General features: G+C 35.8%; 1 protein-coding gene across 1 annotated transcript; it reads right to left on the bottom strand.

Annotated features, from left to right (window-relative positions):
• Positions 1–3,002: 3,002 nt before the first annotated feature.
• Positions 3,003–5,357, bottom strand: LOC130461769 (protein FAR1-RELATED SEQUENCE 8-like). Its single transcript, XM_056829969.1, has 3 exons — positions 5,295–5,357; positions 3,178–4,832; positions 3,003–3,066 (listed from the first exon to the last, which is right to left on the bottom strand). The coding sequence occupies exons 1-3, from the start codon at positions 5,355–5,357 to the stop codon at positions 3,003–3,005; spliced, it is 1,782 nt and encodes a 593-aa protein (XP_056685947.1).
• Between the last annotated feature and the right edge of the window lie 9,928 nt (positions 5,358–15,285).

Here is a 15,285-nt window from a genome sequence, read left to right as displayed (position 1 = left end):
CTGCAAAAACTTTACTTGTGTTGATGATGTGTGCTCAAGTAAAGTAAATGGAACTCGCATAGAATTTGATGCCTCCTATCTGGAACAACTGTTTGGTACACCCAATAGGGGTTTTGATATGTGGTTGAAAGGTCAGATTACAGTGACCATTGATAGTGTCAATGAGGATGACATTGTTGGTTCAATTAGAGGAAACTCCAAAGTGTCCACCTCCACAACACATAACTGTTTCTCACCCCTTCAAAAACTGCTATTCAATATTGTGTGGAGAGGTATAGTTCCTCGAACCCAGAAGAGAAACATAGCCAGTTTGTTTGATGCATGCCTCATGTATTGTCTGGAAAGAAAAATTCCCATCAATTTTCCAGCTATTATGATCAAACATCTATCCACCTGCATCCCAAAATTCAAAATCCCTTACTCTTCGCTTCTCAGTGAAATCTTCAAAAGTTTCTCAGTTGACCTCACTCCCTACTACGTCATCCCTCTAAAATCAACCCAAATCCTACAAAATGAAATGCTCACTATGCTCAACCTTAAAGTAGTTCAAGGGAAAGTCATTAAGGCTGGCAAAATTGAAAAGAAGGATGAAGAAGACCAAGAGGGTCCAGAAGTTAAAGAAGAAGTGGAGGAGGAGGAGGAACTCGAGCTATTAGAGGTAACTTTATCTCGAGGGAAAAGGAAGAGTGTAGGATCCCAAGGGAAAAGAAAGAGCTTGAGGGTGGCAATGAAGGAGAACAAGAAAAGAGGGCCTGTCTTTATGGAAATAAATGAAGAAGGGGAAGTCAAGGAGATGCCCATAGAGGAGGATGCTGTTCCACTCAAACAAGAGAAACTGCCAGAAACTGTTGTGCCAAGGAACAGGACACCCAGATCCTCCCAAAAGTCCAAAGCTCGTCGTGTTCCATCTGAACAGGAACATGTTCCAGACCATGGAGGTGCCTGGAACACAAAGGACGATCAGATATTGGAGCTGAAGGCAACAGTTGCCCATCTGGTGGAACTGCAGGAGGGAACAGATCACAGGATCAGCTCAATGCAGGCTCACATAGGTGCATTGGTTACCAGTGTCAAGACTCTCCAAACCACTCTTCACCACTACTCAGAACAAGCCAATGCAACTCGTGCCACAATCCTCACCAAGATCAATAATCTGGAATCTTTTGAGGAGACTGTGATAGAAGAAACTGCTGGTTGTGGTTCCCCATCTCAAGCCTAATCACCCTATCCCATGTTTCATTTATCTTTTGCCATGGAACAATCTTTTTAATTTGCTTTTGGTCTGTATAATTTTCAAACTTGGGTATTTGTTCCATCTTATTTTGACTTGCTTGGTTACACCTCTCTGTGTTTTCTAGTTTTGATCATTAATGCTTGCTTTTAATTTATTGTGTGAGTTGGTTTAATACTTTGAGGCTAGCTTAACTTGCCAAACGTTGATCGTGGGGCACTGTGTTTGGAATGGCTATATTTCGTGCTATGCTTTTTGTTGATGTCAACAGGGGGAAGTCAAGGTGCAAACTTCCAAGGTACACTCAATCCCAGTTCCTGCATCAATCTCTTGTGTGTACTCTCTCTGTAAGTTTTTTTTCTTTCTCTTTTGTTTTTCAATTTTTGTGTTCTGTTTCACAGTAGTCTGCATAAGTTCCTGTTTGTGCTTACTCTCATTTGTAAAAAGTTTGCAAGTGTTGTCATCACCAAAAAGGGGGAATATTGTTGTTCCTAAGTTTTGGTTGATGACACACACATATTGCAAACTTCCTGATTATGGTTGCTAATGACTTTGGACAGGTAAATGCCCAAGTTTCTATTAGGATAGGAACTTGAATCAGATGGTGAAGTTCCTGATGTACACTTGGAACAATCACTGGAGTTCCAGAGCTGGAAGTTGTATCTGTTCCAGTTTGAAGTCACAAGAGGAGCAACACAGTTACATATCAAGAGTTCCGAATACTCACAAGAACTATTACAGACTCATGGCCACGAGTTCCTTTGATAGACATAGAGGAACTCATCATTGTTCCTGAGCTGGAACGTCTGAAGCTTCCGAGTTGCAAGTTCCAGACAAAAGGAAGACATAAAAGTCTAGGTAGTCTACTGTACTTAGAATTTTATGTAAATATTAATTTTGCAAAAGATATATAGGGTACTCAAGGAACTTGTGATTTAATTAGGTCATTTATTTTACCGGAAGAAATTTTTATGAAAACATGTAATTAAATAAAAGTAAGTTTTTAATATAAAATAGATTTACGTTTTATGTTATTTTATCAAAACTTATTTTCCTAAAAATTTGCCACAGTTTTTGTAAACAAATAAAATCTGTTGAAGAAAATCTTTTAGGGTTTGATTGAGTCAAACCACTAACTGCCTTGTTGCTGAAACGTGGGAAGTGGTCTTCCCCTTGTTCCTCAAGTCAAGGGACGTGAAGAACAAAGCACTGGCAGTTGGCAGTTGAGGTTTTGAAGGGAACTAACCCTAGGGATAAATCTATAAAAGGGCAAGTATGTTTTCTGAAAAATGACACAAACATTCTAAGAGTTCTTGCTTTCCTAAAAACGTATTGTCAAAGATTTTCTAAAAACAGTTTGTGTCCTAGTTAATTCAAAGTTCCTAAGTGCCCTATATCCACACAAAAGCATCATTAATATCTAGAGTTATCCAAACACGAATTGTATTTTGTATTAGTGAGGATAGAGTTATCCTGTTTAGACTTAGAGTTTAAGTCCGAGAGAGAGAAGTAAAAAAGTTGTAATCAGAGTAGATTACTGTGAGGAACACAAGTTTGAGAGGAACTTGTGTTTGAGAGATTATCGTAATCGAGGTATTACTATAATAAAAGGAATTCTCTTCTTGATTAGTGTCAAGAAGTTTTCACAATTATTGTTATTGTCTTTTCTATTCTCAGGTCCTTGAATGTTTCTAAGTTCCGCAAGAAACTTTACCAAAGTTCCAATTACAATTCACCCCCCCCTCTTGTGCGTGTTCCTACTGGAATAACATTAACAACAAAGGAATTGAACATGAAAGACATTCTCACCAAAGACAATGCTATATATGAAATACCTACCACATTGCACATGTAAATAACATATTTAATGCAGTTTGGTACATAATTAAATGAAAACGTGTACCAATCCAAAATGTTATCGTGGTTTCGTATAATGTATACTTTACCATATCACGATTAGAATTAAAAGTAGTACCAAACCATGATCAATACCTTCTAGCCACTTGTAGCTTTCCTTAGCCTCCTTCAGCTTGAAAGTTTCCACCACTTCAGCCCAACCTTCTTCGAATTCAACAGGGGTCAAACTGTTGTATATGACATTCTGTAGGGCTACTTTTATTTGGGGAAAATTAGTCATCGAACCCAATTTTCGGCTGAACTTCTGCATAATATGCCACATACACCAACTATGTCTGGTTTTAGGCATTGGCATTGCTATTCTAATTGCCTTCCTCATAGCCGCATCCTGGTCGGTCATAATAGCAGCGGGAGCTTTACCCCCCATACAAGACAACCATGCCCTAAAGAGCCAAACGAACGTTTCCGCGGTTTCATGAGACACTAATGCACATCCAAGCAAAATTGTTTGCCCATGGTGATTCATCCCAACAAAGTTCGAAAATGGCAACTCATACTTGTTTGTCAAGCACGTGGAGTCAAAACAAACGACATCCCCAAAATACTCATACGCGGCTCTGCTACGAGCATCAACCCACATTACATCCTGCAACTTCCCTGTTTTATCAAGCCGGTGGAGATGGAAATTTTTTTGATTATCCTTTGTCATTTTATCTAAATAATTTATCATTGCAACAACATCCCCATCTCGTAGCCTCAATCGCATCCTCCTATTCAAAATATTATGCACGTCTTTCTTCGTAAAACCAATATTCTCTACACCAATCCTTCTTCCCGCTAAGTTATTGAAAATCTGAGCCACAGGTGCACCTGAATCGTGATCATTTTCAATCTGTTTCAGGATTGTCTGAGTTATTTTCCTGACCCGGAACATGGATATATGGTTGGACTTGGTAGGAGTGGGAATGTGGTTCAAATGTTCAGTAACAACACTCTTCACAACCCATAAATTCTCTTTAGTCCGAGCACCATATAGCATAATAGGGCAACTACACTTCTTCGTCTTCCTCTTAAGAATTGGTTCCTCTACGCAGGTAACTACCCTTCCATTCACCATCCGCCGGTATTTTGGCCGTCCATGACACTCACACCTCCAAACATAGGTCCTCAGGGAATTCGATTTGCCAGTTTCACTGTCTTTCACCCCGCTCTTATTCCCTCCCATACACACTACACCAAAACCTTGTTGCTCCCCATAGGATCGAAAATAGTTATTCAATGCTTCCCAATTAGCAAATGACATTCCAACAACAGGGGTCGGTAGAATGGGACCTTTGTTCCGCTTCGTAGGAGTTGTATACATATCTGAGTTATTGGTTGAAACCACCCCATCGCCATCACCAGGGCCGCCAATGTCTTCATCCTCCATACAAGTAGTGTTTCTCCCTACTCCGATTTCTCCGGATTCATCATAATTATCATCATTAACCTCATTCAGGTCATCATCATTTTTAATACACAATTCTTCATCTAATTCATATCCGTCATCTAATGCTTCATCATAATCATCCACAACATCATACTCGTCATCTTCCCAACGTTCTTCACCAACTTCTACGTCCCCAACTCCCCCATCTTCAGACTCTACAGCATCACCTACCCCATCATCTTCGTCAAACCCATCATCACTACAATATTCCCCTACATCATCCAACAACTCTTCCTCCCCATCCAATTCAAGAACCTACATAATGAAATTTATTGTGTTTAATTTGGAGTATGGTACATGCTTCCGATACCAAACCTTAAAAATGTTTACAAATGACTTCGTGTTCCCCATTGCCTTTTCCTCTTTTAACAAATTTTTTTCCGTAATTTCACAATTTAACAATAAACAATACCCTAAATTTTATTCCAATCATCGTTGAAATCATAATTTTTATTCCAATCATCTTTATCCTAATTTTTTTACACATATTTTGTAACCAAATTCAAACCGTAATTTCAACATTACTCAAATTTATATTATGGATAATAATCAAATTCAAACCCTAAAAAATTTCGAGATTACTCACTGAATTGAATGACCTAATTTAAATAAATATTTCGAATTTATTTTTCCACTAATAGTTGATGCATTTATTGTATTAATTAATGAAATAATTGGTTATTAATTACAACTAATTACGGAAACTTGGAAACATACCTGGTTTAATTGCAACCTCCTTTTGCTTCCAACCACCCCTTCACCCTCCTTAGAAGTTCTCATTACCGCCGCCTACCAATTTTTTGCCCAATCGCCTAATTATCCACGCCTACTTCATGACAAACACCATAAATAAGGTGAGCCCAGCTTCCACATTCGATGGCTTCATTCATACGTGACTGAATTGTTCATACGGATTTCAAATTTTTAATCAAACAACCCAGATCTGAAAGAAGAAATTGGGGGAAGAAATTAAACAAAATAGAAATTAAATTTTACGAAAAATAATTATGCAAATTATTTCACCATTTTTGCCGCCTAAATTTTCATCACTGACATTGGCGCATTTGGTGAAATTTTCACTCTATCTCTACAATTTCACCTAAATATCTTGGCGCACACATTTAACCCACATTTCCTTTTTCTTTTCTAACTTTATTGACCCCACTTCTGATTTTACTATTATTCTATTGCTAGTATACCATTTAAATGGTATACCTAGTATACACAAAGACTTCCTCTGAGGTGCATACCTCTCATCAAGGATGAATCTGAAAAGCGTAGGGAACTATATATTATCCAAATTTTTAGACTGCGTAACAAATATTTCTTAATATGCAATGTATGCATTGGAAATAATTATATATTACCTTAGCTTTAAGATAAAAGCAAACAAAAAGTGAAATTATGAAATATTGTTCAACTTTCTAACTTAATTTGACCTTGTAGAGTTGTAGGACATCAGTGTATCATAATTAAGGTGAAAATCTCTATTAGTGATAAAGGATTTTTTCTAAATTAGATTGAAGTTATAGCAGCAACAACAGAAGCAATCAACTAGCTCCTAATTGTTAATCCTATTAGGTGAGTATTATTTAATGATTTAGGAAAGTCCGAGCTTCTATTTTAGTTATATAGAGAGTTATCATCATAAATTGAGTTTTTTTCCCAAGAAATGAGGCAAATGATTAAGCCTCCAGTCACTCAAATCAAAGAGAAAGGATTTTGGGCAGAGACACCCCAACTTATTTGTATACCAAAGTGGGAATTGGGTAGCATAGAAACAAGAGGAAGGTGTGAGTTGTGACTACACAAATGCACGTTAACATCAACAACGACACCATTCCACAACAGCTAAGAACAATGAACACAAACAATTGCAACAACAACAATGCTACAACAATAACAAAAATCGATCAAACTAGCCAAATGTAACCATGTTTCACCTCTGTATCTTAGTATATTGATGGTTTAAAATTTTTGCCACTGTTGGTGCAGACTTGATTGCCCATTTTGATTTTAGAAGAGATCTTTCAAACCAATGCTCTTACATGAATACATGACTGGAGGAAATTCAGTGTGTTGATCATGTGTAATCATGTGATACTCAAGAAACTAACTTCTCCACATAAAATCCTTTAACATTCATCTCATTTCAGTTTCTAGGGTTTACATTCCTAGACATTGATCATCCGAATAGGGCAAAAGGTTGAGAGTGAGGTTATCATCTAATTATTCCTCAAATGACGCAGATATATTCACCAAACTAAAAATCATTTAATTAAGCACACATATAGTTAGAATTCGTATCAACTTGCAGAAGTTGATCAATATAAAACGACCGATGGCCACAATTTGAGAATCGCAAATTCACAGAAAAACAAAAAATTAAATTGCTAATCTAAAATACAGACTCACAATTGATAATTCAGCAATAACTTGAGTATATCTTCCAAATAGCTTCCCAGAAAAATGTTCGGTTGAGAAGAATTAAAAGTCGACGCCATAAAACATTCGCCGGAGAAGAAGCCAAATTACGAAAACCCTGTAAATTTGGATTTAAGGAACTCTCAATAGACTCCCTGATTGAAGTCAAATGTTCGACGGACTGTAGTAAACCTTGGATCTGGGAAATTTGGGTTTGGTTTAATTTGGAAATCTTTGAGTGAACCTCAAAAGACTCTGGTGAGTAACTGGAAGTAAAGGTAGTGGGAGGGAAAGAGTATGTAGGTCGTGGGAGTTAGGAGGAGGTTGGGGGAGCCATTGTGCTCTTTTTTCCTTTTTTTTCGTAAATGGATAGTTAAATTATTAATAACAATTCTTTTAACAGCAATTAAAAATAAAGTGCCGTTATTTGATAATAACAATAGCGTTTTTGAATAAACGCTATTAATTAGGTGCTGTTATTTAGTAATTTTGGTGTAGTGGTGCTATTTCATTGCATCATTCATGATTACTAGATGGTAGTTCATTTCCCCCAATTTCCCTAGACTATCCCCAACTCCCTAACGTTTAGCTTCCTTGATTCAATCTAGTTTAGTTGATTAGTTTAGCTTCATAGTGATAACTCAAATCAAACCTCTTGTTCAAATTAGCTTGACATTTAAACTCAAGAACCATCGTTTCTTTTGGACGATCCATTTACTTGCCACTATAAACAATATATTTGGTTGGTCTAGTGGTTCTATAAATTTTGTTTGATTGTGGCGTTGATCTTTCAACGACGGAAAAACGCCCTATCAACACTCATATTAAATGCATACTTAACCTAAATATACCCTTCTTAATCTAACTTTTCTCACTTAGAAATATGAATAATTTTCGAAATTAATTAAATAAATAACCTCTATAAGCGAAATTATTAAAATTAAAATCGTAAATTAAAATAATTAATCGAATAATTTAATTAATTAATCCGATTATTTTCCAAAAATAAATAAATAAATAATTCGGAAAAATAAATGTTTGTTTTTAAAGAAAAATGAAGAAAATCCGAATAAATTAATATATATTTTTTTTGAAAATTTCGAAAAAAAGAAAATAATTCAGAAAAATAATAATTTTTTTTTGAAATTTAATTCGTCCCGTTCGAATTTAATAAATTCGAAAAAAATATTGAATAAATCGTTAAGTTTTCAAATAACTTTAAATAATTGGTATTTGACTTTTCGAAATATTGAGTACTCAAAAATAAGTTTTGACTTTAGGAAAACAATTTTAGAAAATCCTAAAGTTCCGCAAATCCTACTCAAATAGTATGAATTAATATCAAGTAGTTTTTAAAATCGTAGTTTAAGGATTTCCCACTTTGCACTATTAATTAATGCAAAACAGTTCTCAAACTAGAGCTCTGCAAATACCACTTTGTAACACCCTGGTAATTCCTTATATTTATAATTACCTTTTCCGACTAATATAAAAGAATTACCAAGATATTACCGCCACCGTGATAACGGCTAAGGCTATTTACCAGAATTACGCAGCGGAAATTAACTAACTTTCAAACATATTAAATAGTTAATGGTCATAAAACAACTTGGAACCATTAAGACCCAAAACCAACATTAAATTAGTTTAGAAAATCCATTAACTATAGTTTAATACTTAAAGTAGTAGTAGTCATGACTATAAATCAAAAATAGAGTTTATAAATACGAGAGATAAAATAGCCTCTCAACACTATTCCTATGATAACTTCTCCCGCAAGTTATCTCTACCAACCTGCTTATTGAAAACTACACCCTAACGATGCAAGTGCAATGATGGATAATCATAGGGTCATTAAGGCGAAGGCCATGACAGAAAGACATGAAGCACGATGACATCGAAAGCTGATTACGAGCAAGCTAGAATGAAATCTTAGTCTAACATGCTTCACTCAACAATAAAGATAATCCACTTGCAAAAGCCATTCAAGTAAACCAATTAATCATGAAGACATACTCGAGACTTGACACGACTCTTAACTCATAGATTAATAAGAATTTAGCTTCGAACGGGTATTACACAAAACCACCGAGGGAATAACAAGACCACTGAGGGAAACTGAGGGTGTTGGGAGCCCACCAAGCACCAAATAAAATAGAGTCGGACTTCCTACCGACAGTCGGACCATACTGACGGAATTCCTACACATTTTATAAGCGAATAACCAAAAGAATGAAACAACATCTTGTATCATTCAAGGAGTACGAGTTTCTCTGACGCGACTCCCCCAATTCTTCATACTCAAGGTATATACGTTCCAAAAGTTTTGAAGCTCATTCGGGTTACACTTTACGTTAATTAGTATGTTATGTTCAAGACTCAACCCAAAGACATAACTCACAAGTAATTCAACAATTACACAAATAAATAATTAAACAATGACACTTCATTTTAATCCTTTAGGATTTGTGATCAAACATAGGACTCAAGTGAAATTACTCCACTGTTCCTTCTCAAACACACTATTTGAGATAACCCGACATTGCCTGTTAACAAGCGGGGTGTGCCCTTAGCATAAATAGTCCTTAGTTTAATTCACATAAACTTCTTAAATGTATTCTACACTTGCGGTAGAATAAACGATGCACTGAGGCAATATTCAATAGGCTCATTGTATGCTAGACATCCCGTACAATAGCATAATCATAATAACTTGCATGCGAAACACTCATACATGCATATTAATTTGAACAACATGTTTGACATAATTCAACGATTATAGAAGTCCATAACATGATAGTTCAACAGAATCTATAAAGCATTAATCAATCCATAACATACTCGTTCACATAGATTCAATAACAATTCTCACATGCTTGTTCACACATCAAACATGAATTCAGAACACTTAAGTTCACATGATTCGCAATCAATATACTTCATAAAGTTCTCATGGGATAGGTGGTCACCCTACTCATGTACGTACCTGGAATACCTAAGTACGGGGCCACTATGCGAATCACGACTCAAGCTAGAAATCAACTCCTATAAACACGAAGGAGAAACTTAATTATTATTCATGTTTACTAAATTTCCAGCAACTATTTAAGAATCTAAAACCCTTGGTTTATTTAGAAATTAATCGTTAATCGTTAATTTAATAGTCTCAAATAGACAACTCAAGTCCTAGCATAAAAACATTGACTTTTTGGCCTTAAAATCATTAAAAATCAACACATTAAGCTTTATAATAAATATGAAAATTTAAGTTGATTCCCATAATTTAAATCTTCATTAAATTAAGTGAATCAATCGCTTGAACAATTGGAATTAAAATCCTACTAATAGGTCATTAATAAAATCATGTTTTGACCTTAAACATTTTAACTTTATTTAATCATTAAATCTGAAAATTATAATTCTTTTGAATCAAAATCAATCTCATCAATTCAAATACGAAACATTAAAACACGGTGTTCACAACCGTTCCTAACAATTTAAATAATCCAAAATAATTAAATAATCGTAATTAAATAATTTAAAAACTGAATTTAAAAAAAGTTTAAAGTATACGGATTTGATTAACAACAACAACACACACACACACACACACGCAACAACGACGTGTTGCGTGTGGGGCAGTGATGCAAAGTACAGCAGCAGCACGAAGCAACAGGAGTCCCAACACGAGCAGCGCAGGGGTGGGGTGCGCGCTACTGGGGAGGGCGAGGGCGAGGGTGAGGGCTGCGGTGTGCGCTGCGGGCAAGGCGAGGGGTGGGCGCTGCTTTACGCGACGAGAGCGAGAGGGAGTGCGGGTGAGTGTGCGCCTGAGGCGTGGCAAGGCAGGCACGACTGTGCGGGTTGGCAGCAAGCAAAGCAACGCTCGTTGCATGGGGCTGAAGGAAAATGGCGGACGAAAGAGAAGGAGAGAGAGGGAGAGGCAGTGCCGAAATTTTTTGTGGGGATTTACTGAGGGGAAGGGGGTATTTATAGTTTTTCCTCCCCTCATGGGCTAGGTTTTAGGGTTTTAAGTTGGGCTTGCTTACGGGCTTAATTAGAATTAACTCCTTGCAAGCCTTGTTGGGTTTGATCATGAAATTGAATCGGGCTTAGATTAAAATTAAATTCGTTTTCAAAATATGACCCAACAATTCCTGATTAAATAAATTCGTTGAATTTATTTGATAAAAATACGATTTTCTTAAATAATTAATAATTAATTTTTTTAAAAATAAAATACATTTAATTCCTATTAAATTCAATTAAATTCGTAAAAATCTTTATAAATACAATTAAAATATATTTATAAATTACGAAATATACGAGGTATTACACTTGCCTTTCAAAAGCAAGGATACAAGCCTTGTACAGAATGAGTTTCTTGGGGATCGCAGGAGCATGACAAAGAGTTTGATTATGAATAGGTGTTCTTGCCTATAGGCGACAAGAGCGAGGGGTGATGGGCGATCGGGGTATTTGTGTGCGCACAACAGGCACAAGCGACCGACGATGAGATTTATGTAATTGTTGGACTTTGTGGGATTTGGGGTGCTTTAGAGGGATTGGCACCACAATATCTATAAAGGGCTTCAACAAAACACAAGCAATAAAGCGATGGCAAAAATTAGTGAACAGTAGCAATTCATTCATTCATACCCCTAACACGGATTATTTTGAATGAACTACAAACTACCAGTGAAAAATGGATTGGAAGTAATATAATAATTCTATCTAAAGCCTAGAAACCTATTTGAAATTCATATAAAGCATTACCTAAGAAAATACAAGTAATGAAGGTTAGATTCTAATGCATATGGTCAAATGTTGTAATTATGTGCACTCTCGCCAAAAGATAATTAGATTGTAAGAAATTAAGGTTATCATGTTACATAAGTATTGAACAATAATTTGAATGTTAAAAGAAGAATATGCAATTTAAAATATAGAGATCTTTCTTCCGATAACACGACTTTACATAATATAAATAACATATCATATTATGAGAAACTTAGGCTTCACCCTTTTCTGGTATGCAAACCGTTATGCTAGTAGTGTGATCATTTATCTAATAAATTCTTATGCTAATGTATAAACAGGGGCAAACAAGCAATTCTTGGCCTAGTGTTAAATGTTAGGCCCCATAGCCTCAAGGTTATTGGATCAATCTCCACTAAGAGCTTTTGGACGTTGAGGATATATGATATGAGATATAAGTATATAAGACTTAGAAAACCTACGGTGTAGGATATCTAGGTTTTATTACAAAAAGAGGCATATTCCCACGATTTTTATGAGACAATCAAATATTTAATTTAACATGGTATAAGGTCCTATAGGAATCCCGAGGACCGTTCACATTTAATTTTCCTCTTGGTGGGTTTATTTTGATTCATACTCCATATTTAATATAATAATTTCGCTATGACTAATTGGTAGAAGATGAGTTTTTGTTGGAGAAAGACTCGTACTTAGGATCACATCCAATTCAAGTATATATTTGAGTTTGGTTTTGCTTCGAAAACCCAAAGAAGGATTTGAGATTGGTTTCGAAAAACCAATGACAGATTGAGCATGATGTTGCTCAAGAGAAGATGAAATATGACGGGCTCGAAAGGATGGCGTTCTAATTATGTTGAGATGTTTGGGGAGTTCATAAAGAAAAACGTTCTCATCAAAAGAAAGAGAACATTGAAAGTTAAAAAAGAATGGTGTTTCTGTTTGAGTGATGATTGATGGGTTCGAAAAGACTCATCATCAAGAAGAACAGTTTTCTATGTTATATGATATTCAATCCTCTATGATAACAAGAAAGCAATAACCCAATTGGTAAACATACTTCTTGGGACATTCCTAGTCAAGGGTTTGATTCCCATAAGGGGATTTTTGTTTCATAACACGCCATGAGATTTTTGATTTTGCTTGTGTAAGAATTGTAGAATGAATTGTTTAAAACTTGTTTGACAATTAATTTTTATATGAAAAAAATATTTTTTCTTGACTCCCCTTAATTTTAACAAAATCTTGGTTTTTCCAAACAACAGACATACTATGAGTGCATGAGTGGTTGATCCCAAGCTATTAATTTATAGTTGTTTAGGAGTTCATGTATGCATTTAAGAGAAACTACCCAAAAAATTAGCTCATCGACATATGAATGAGGTACTTGGCATTTAGAGATAATTCATGCATATTTTGCTCCTGACGACACAAACTTCATGACTGATTGGGCCAAAATAATTGTGTTGTACTTCTACTACGCCAAATTAGTTTCAAAACCCCCATAACCTTTGTATTTTCTTGAGAAACAATTACTGCCAAACATATCTTTCCTCTTCATGGCTTCTTTCCTACTTGTATGTTTCTTTATCCTCTTCAATGTCCTCAACGTCCCATCATTGGGGCAAGATAATTCAGAATATTGGCAAGAAAATTTTCCTAAAATTGTGATGTCGTACTATATATGTCGAAACGAGTTTACCTTCTACCATTAACACCAAGAATTCGATATGGGTGAACACAACCGAGGTGGTCAAACAAAATTATTGGGGAGGGGGGGGGGTATACGGGAAATTTCCATGATGATGGTCATGGTGGTGGTATAATAATAGACTTTCTTAAATAAAGATTTGTCCTACCAAAAACCCTTCAAGTTGGGTCCAAAATTTCTATTCAACTCAAAACTGTTGTTGGAATTACACCAAAATTTGCAACAGAAAAACACTTGCCGCTATTGAACTCCCAAAATCTCGCACACATCCTCAAATATTTTCCATTAGTTCTCTTTCGGAGGAGGCATTCGAGATGAAAGTCACCATCAACAAATGTGAGAATCGAAATCCCATCAATGGGAAGTGGCAGTTCTGTGCCACTTCGTTGAGGAATCTTATCACATTTATTAATGACACATTGAGGATAAAGCTTTAGAGGCTATCTCTCGCCCCCCGCAATTGGTATCTTCCATTAGAAAGTCACAAAAGTTGAATTGTTAGTAGACGCTGAATCCGAGTTACTTCTTTGTCACCGGTATGGCTTCCCATACAGAGTGTTTTATTTTCATCAAACAATGACGTCCAATGCATTTTCTGTTCACTTGGAGGCTGGTCGTGAAGACGGATTAGAGGCTATAACGGGCTGCCATATGAAAACCTCTAGGGGGCCGAGAGTGCTAGCTACATTGGATTCAAGGAACTTGGAGTCAAACCGGGGACTCCAATTTACCATTTTCTTCATTCCCGTGATCTTCTCATGTACAAAATTTTTAAAAGTCACAAAGAGCCCCAATCAATCTCTCTAAATTAACAAGTTATTTTTAGATATCACTAAGTTACCATTGATTTAGTTTTAAAATCATTCATATTTAAGTAAACTATTTACGGTGTTTTATATAAGAATTGTAAAATATAATAAATATATCATATTATATATTATATAAAATAATATATTAATTTATTATATATTATTTATCAATAATTAGCACAATATATATCCTATCAGTGATATCAAGAGCTATACCGATCAAGAAGGTTCTCTAGAACGATTTCCGCAACGTTAATAATTCATCTATAATATAGAAATATTATTTTCATTTAAAAAAATAAAAACAAATGGAATTTTCAAGCACAAACCAACAACAGGTTATTCCATTATTCAACGTTGACAATTACGAATATTGGAGAATTTAAATGAAGGTTGTTTTACATGCCTCTAGAATATGGAAAGTTGTTGAAATCGGCATACCGACGACACAACAAACTGGAGAAAAACCAGTTGTAAGAGCAATTGATTGGCAAAAAAAGATGCAGAAGCATTAACCAAAATTCATCTAGCTTCCAAAGTGTAGGGGAATACAGTTAAACATAATAACATGTGCGGAACAATCCCCAAAGCCAGGAAACATGTATAAAGCACAGATTAAGCAAACTTACATTCGAAGCGTGTTTTCCACAATAATCTGTCAACCAACACGAACAAAGAACTCCACTTGTCGTTCCTCTGCTTGGTTCACCGACACGACCAGATCCGTCATGATAATCGTAGCTTAGACAATTGATCAAGATACTTTGCTTTTGGGAAGAACTCGCTATGGAGGCACAGAGAGAATTAGGGTTCTCTGTGTCTCTAGGGTTTGAGTAATATGAATTGTGCTAAGTTGGAAATTAGGTTGGAAGGTTATTTACATAACCTTACTAACCGACCAAGCTAAGAAGCAAGGCCGGCTAGCAAGCCGTGCAGGTCAAGCAACACGGACCGCACGCCCGCGCCCAGCGACACACTGCAGGCCGAA

Source organism: Spinacia oleracea, chromosome 5, assembly GCF_020520425.1.
Source record: "Spinacia oleracea cultivar Varoflay chromosome 5, BTI_SOV_V1, whole genome shotgun sequence".
Taxonomy (NCBI): Eukaryota; Viridiplantae; Streptophyta; class Magnoliopsida; order Caryophyllales; family Amaranthaceae; genus Spinacia; species Spinacia oleracea.
Note: the sequence above shows the minus strand (reverse complement) of the source record. Positions and strands in the feature narration are given on the sequence as shown.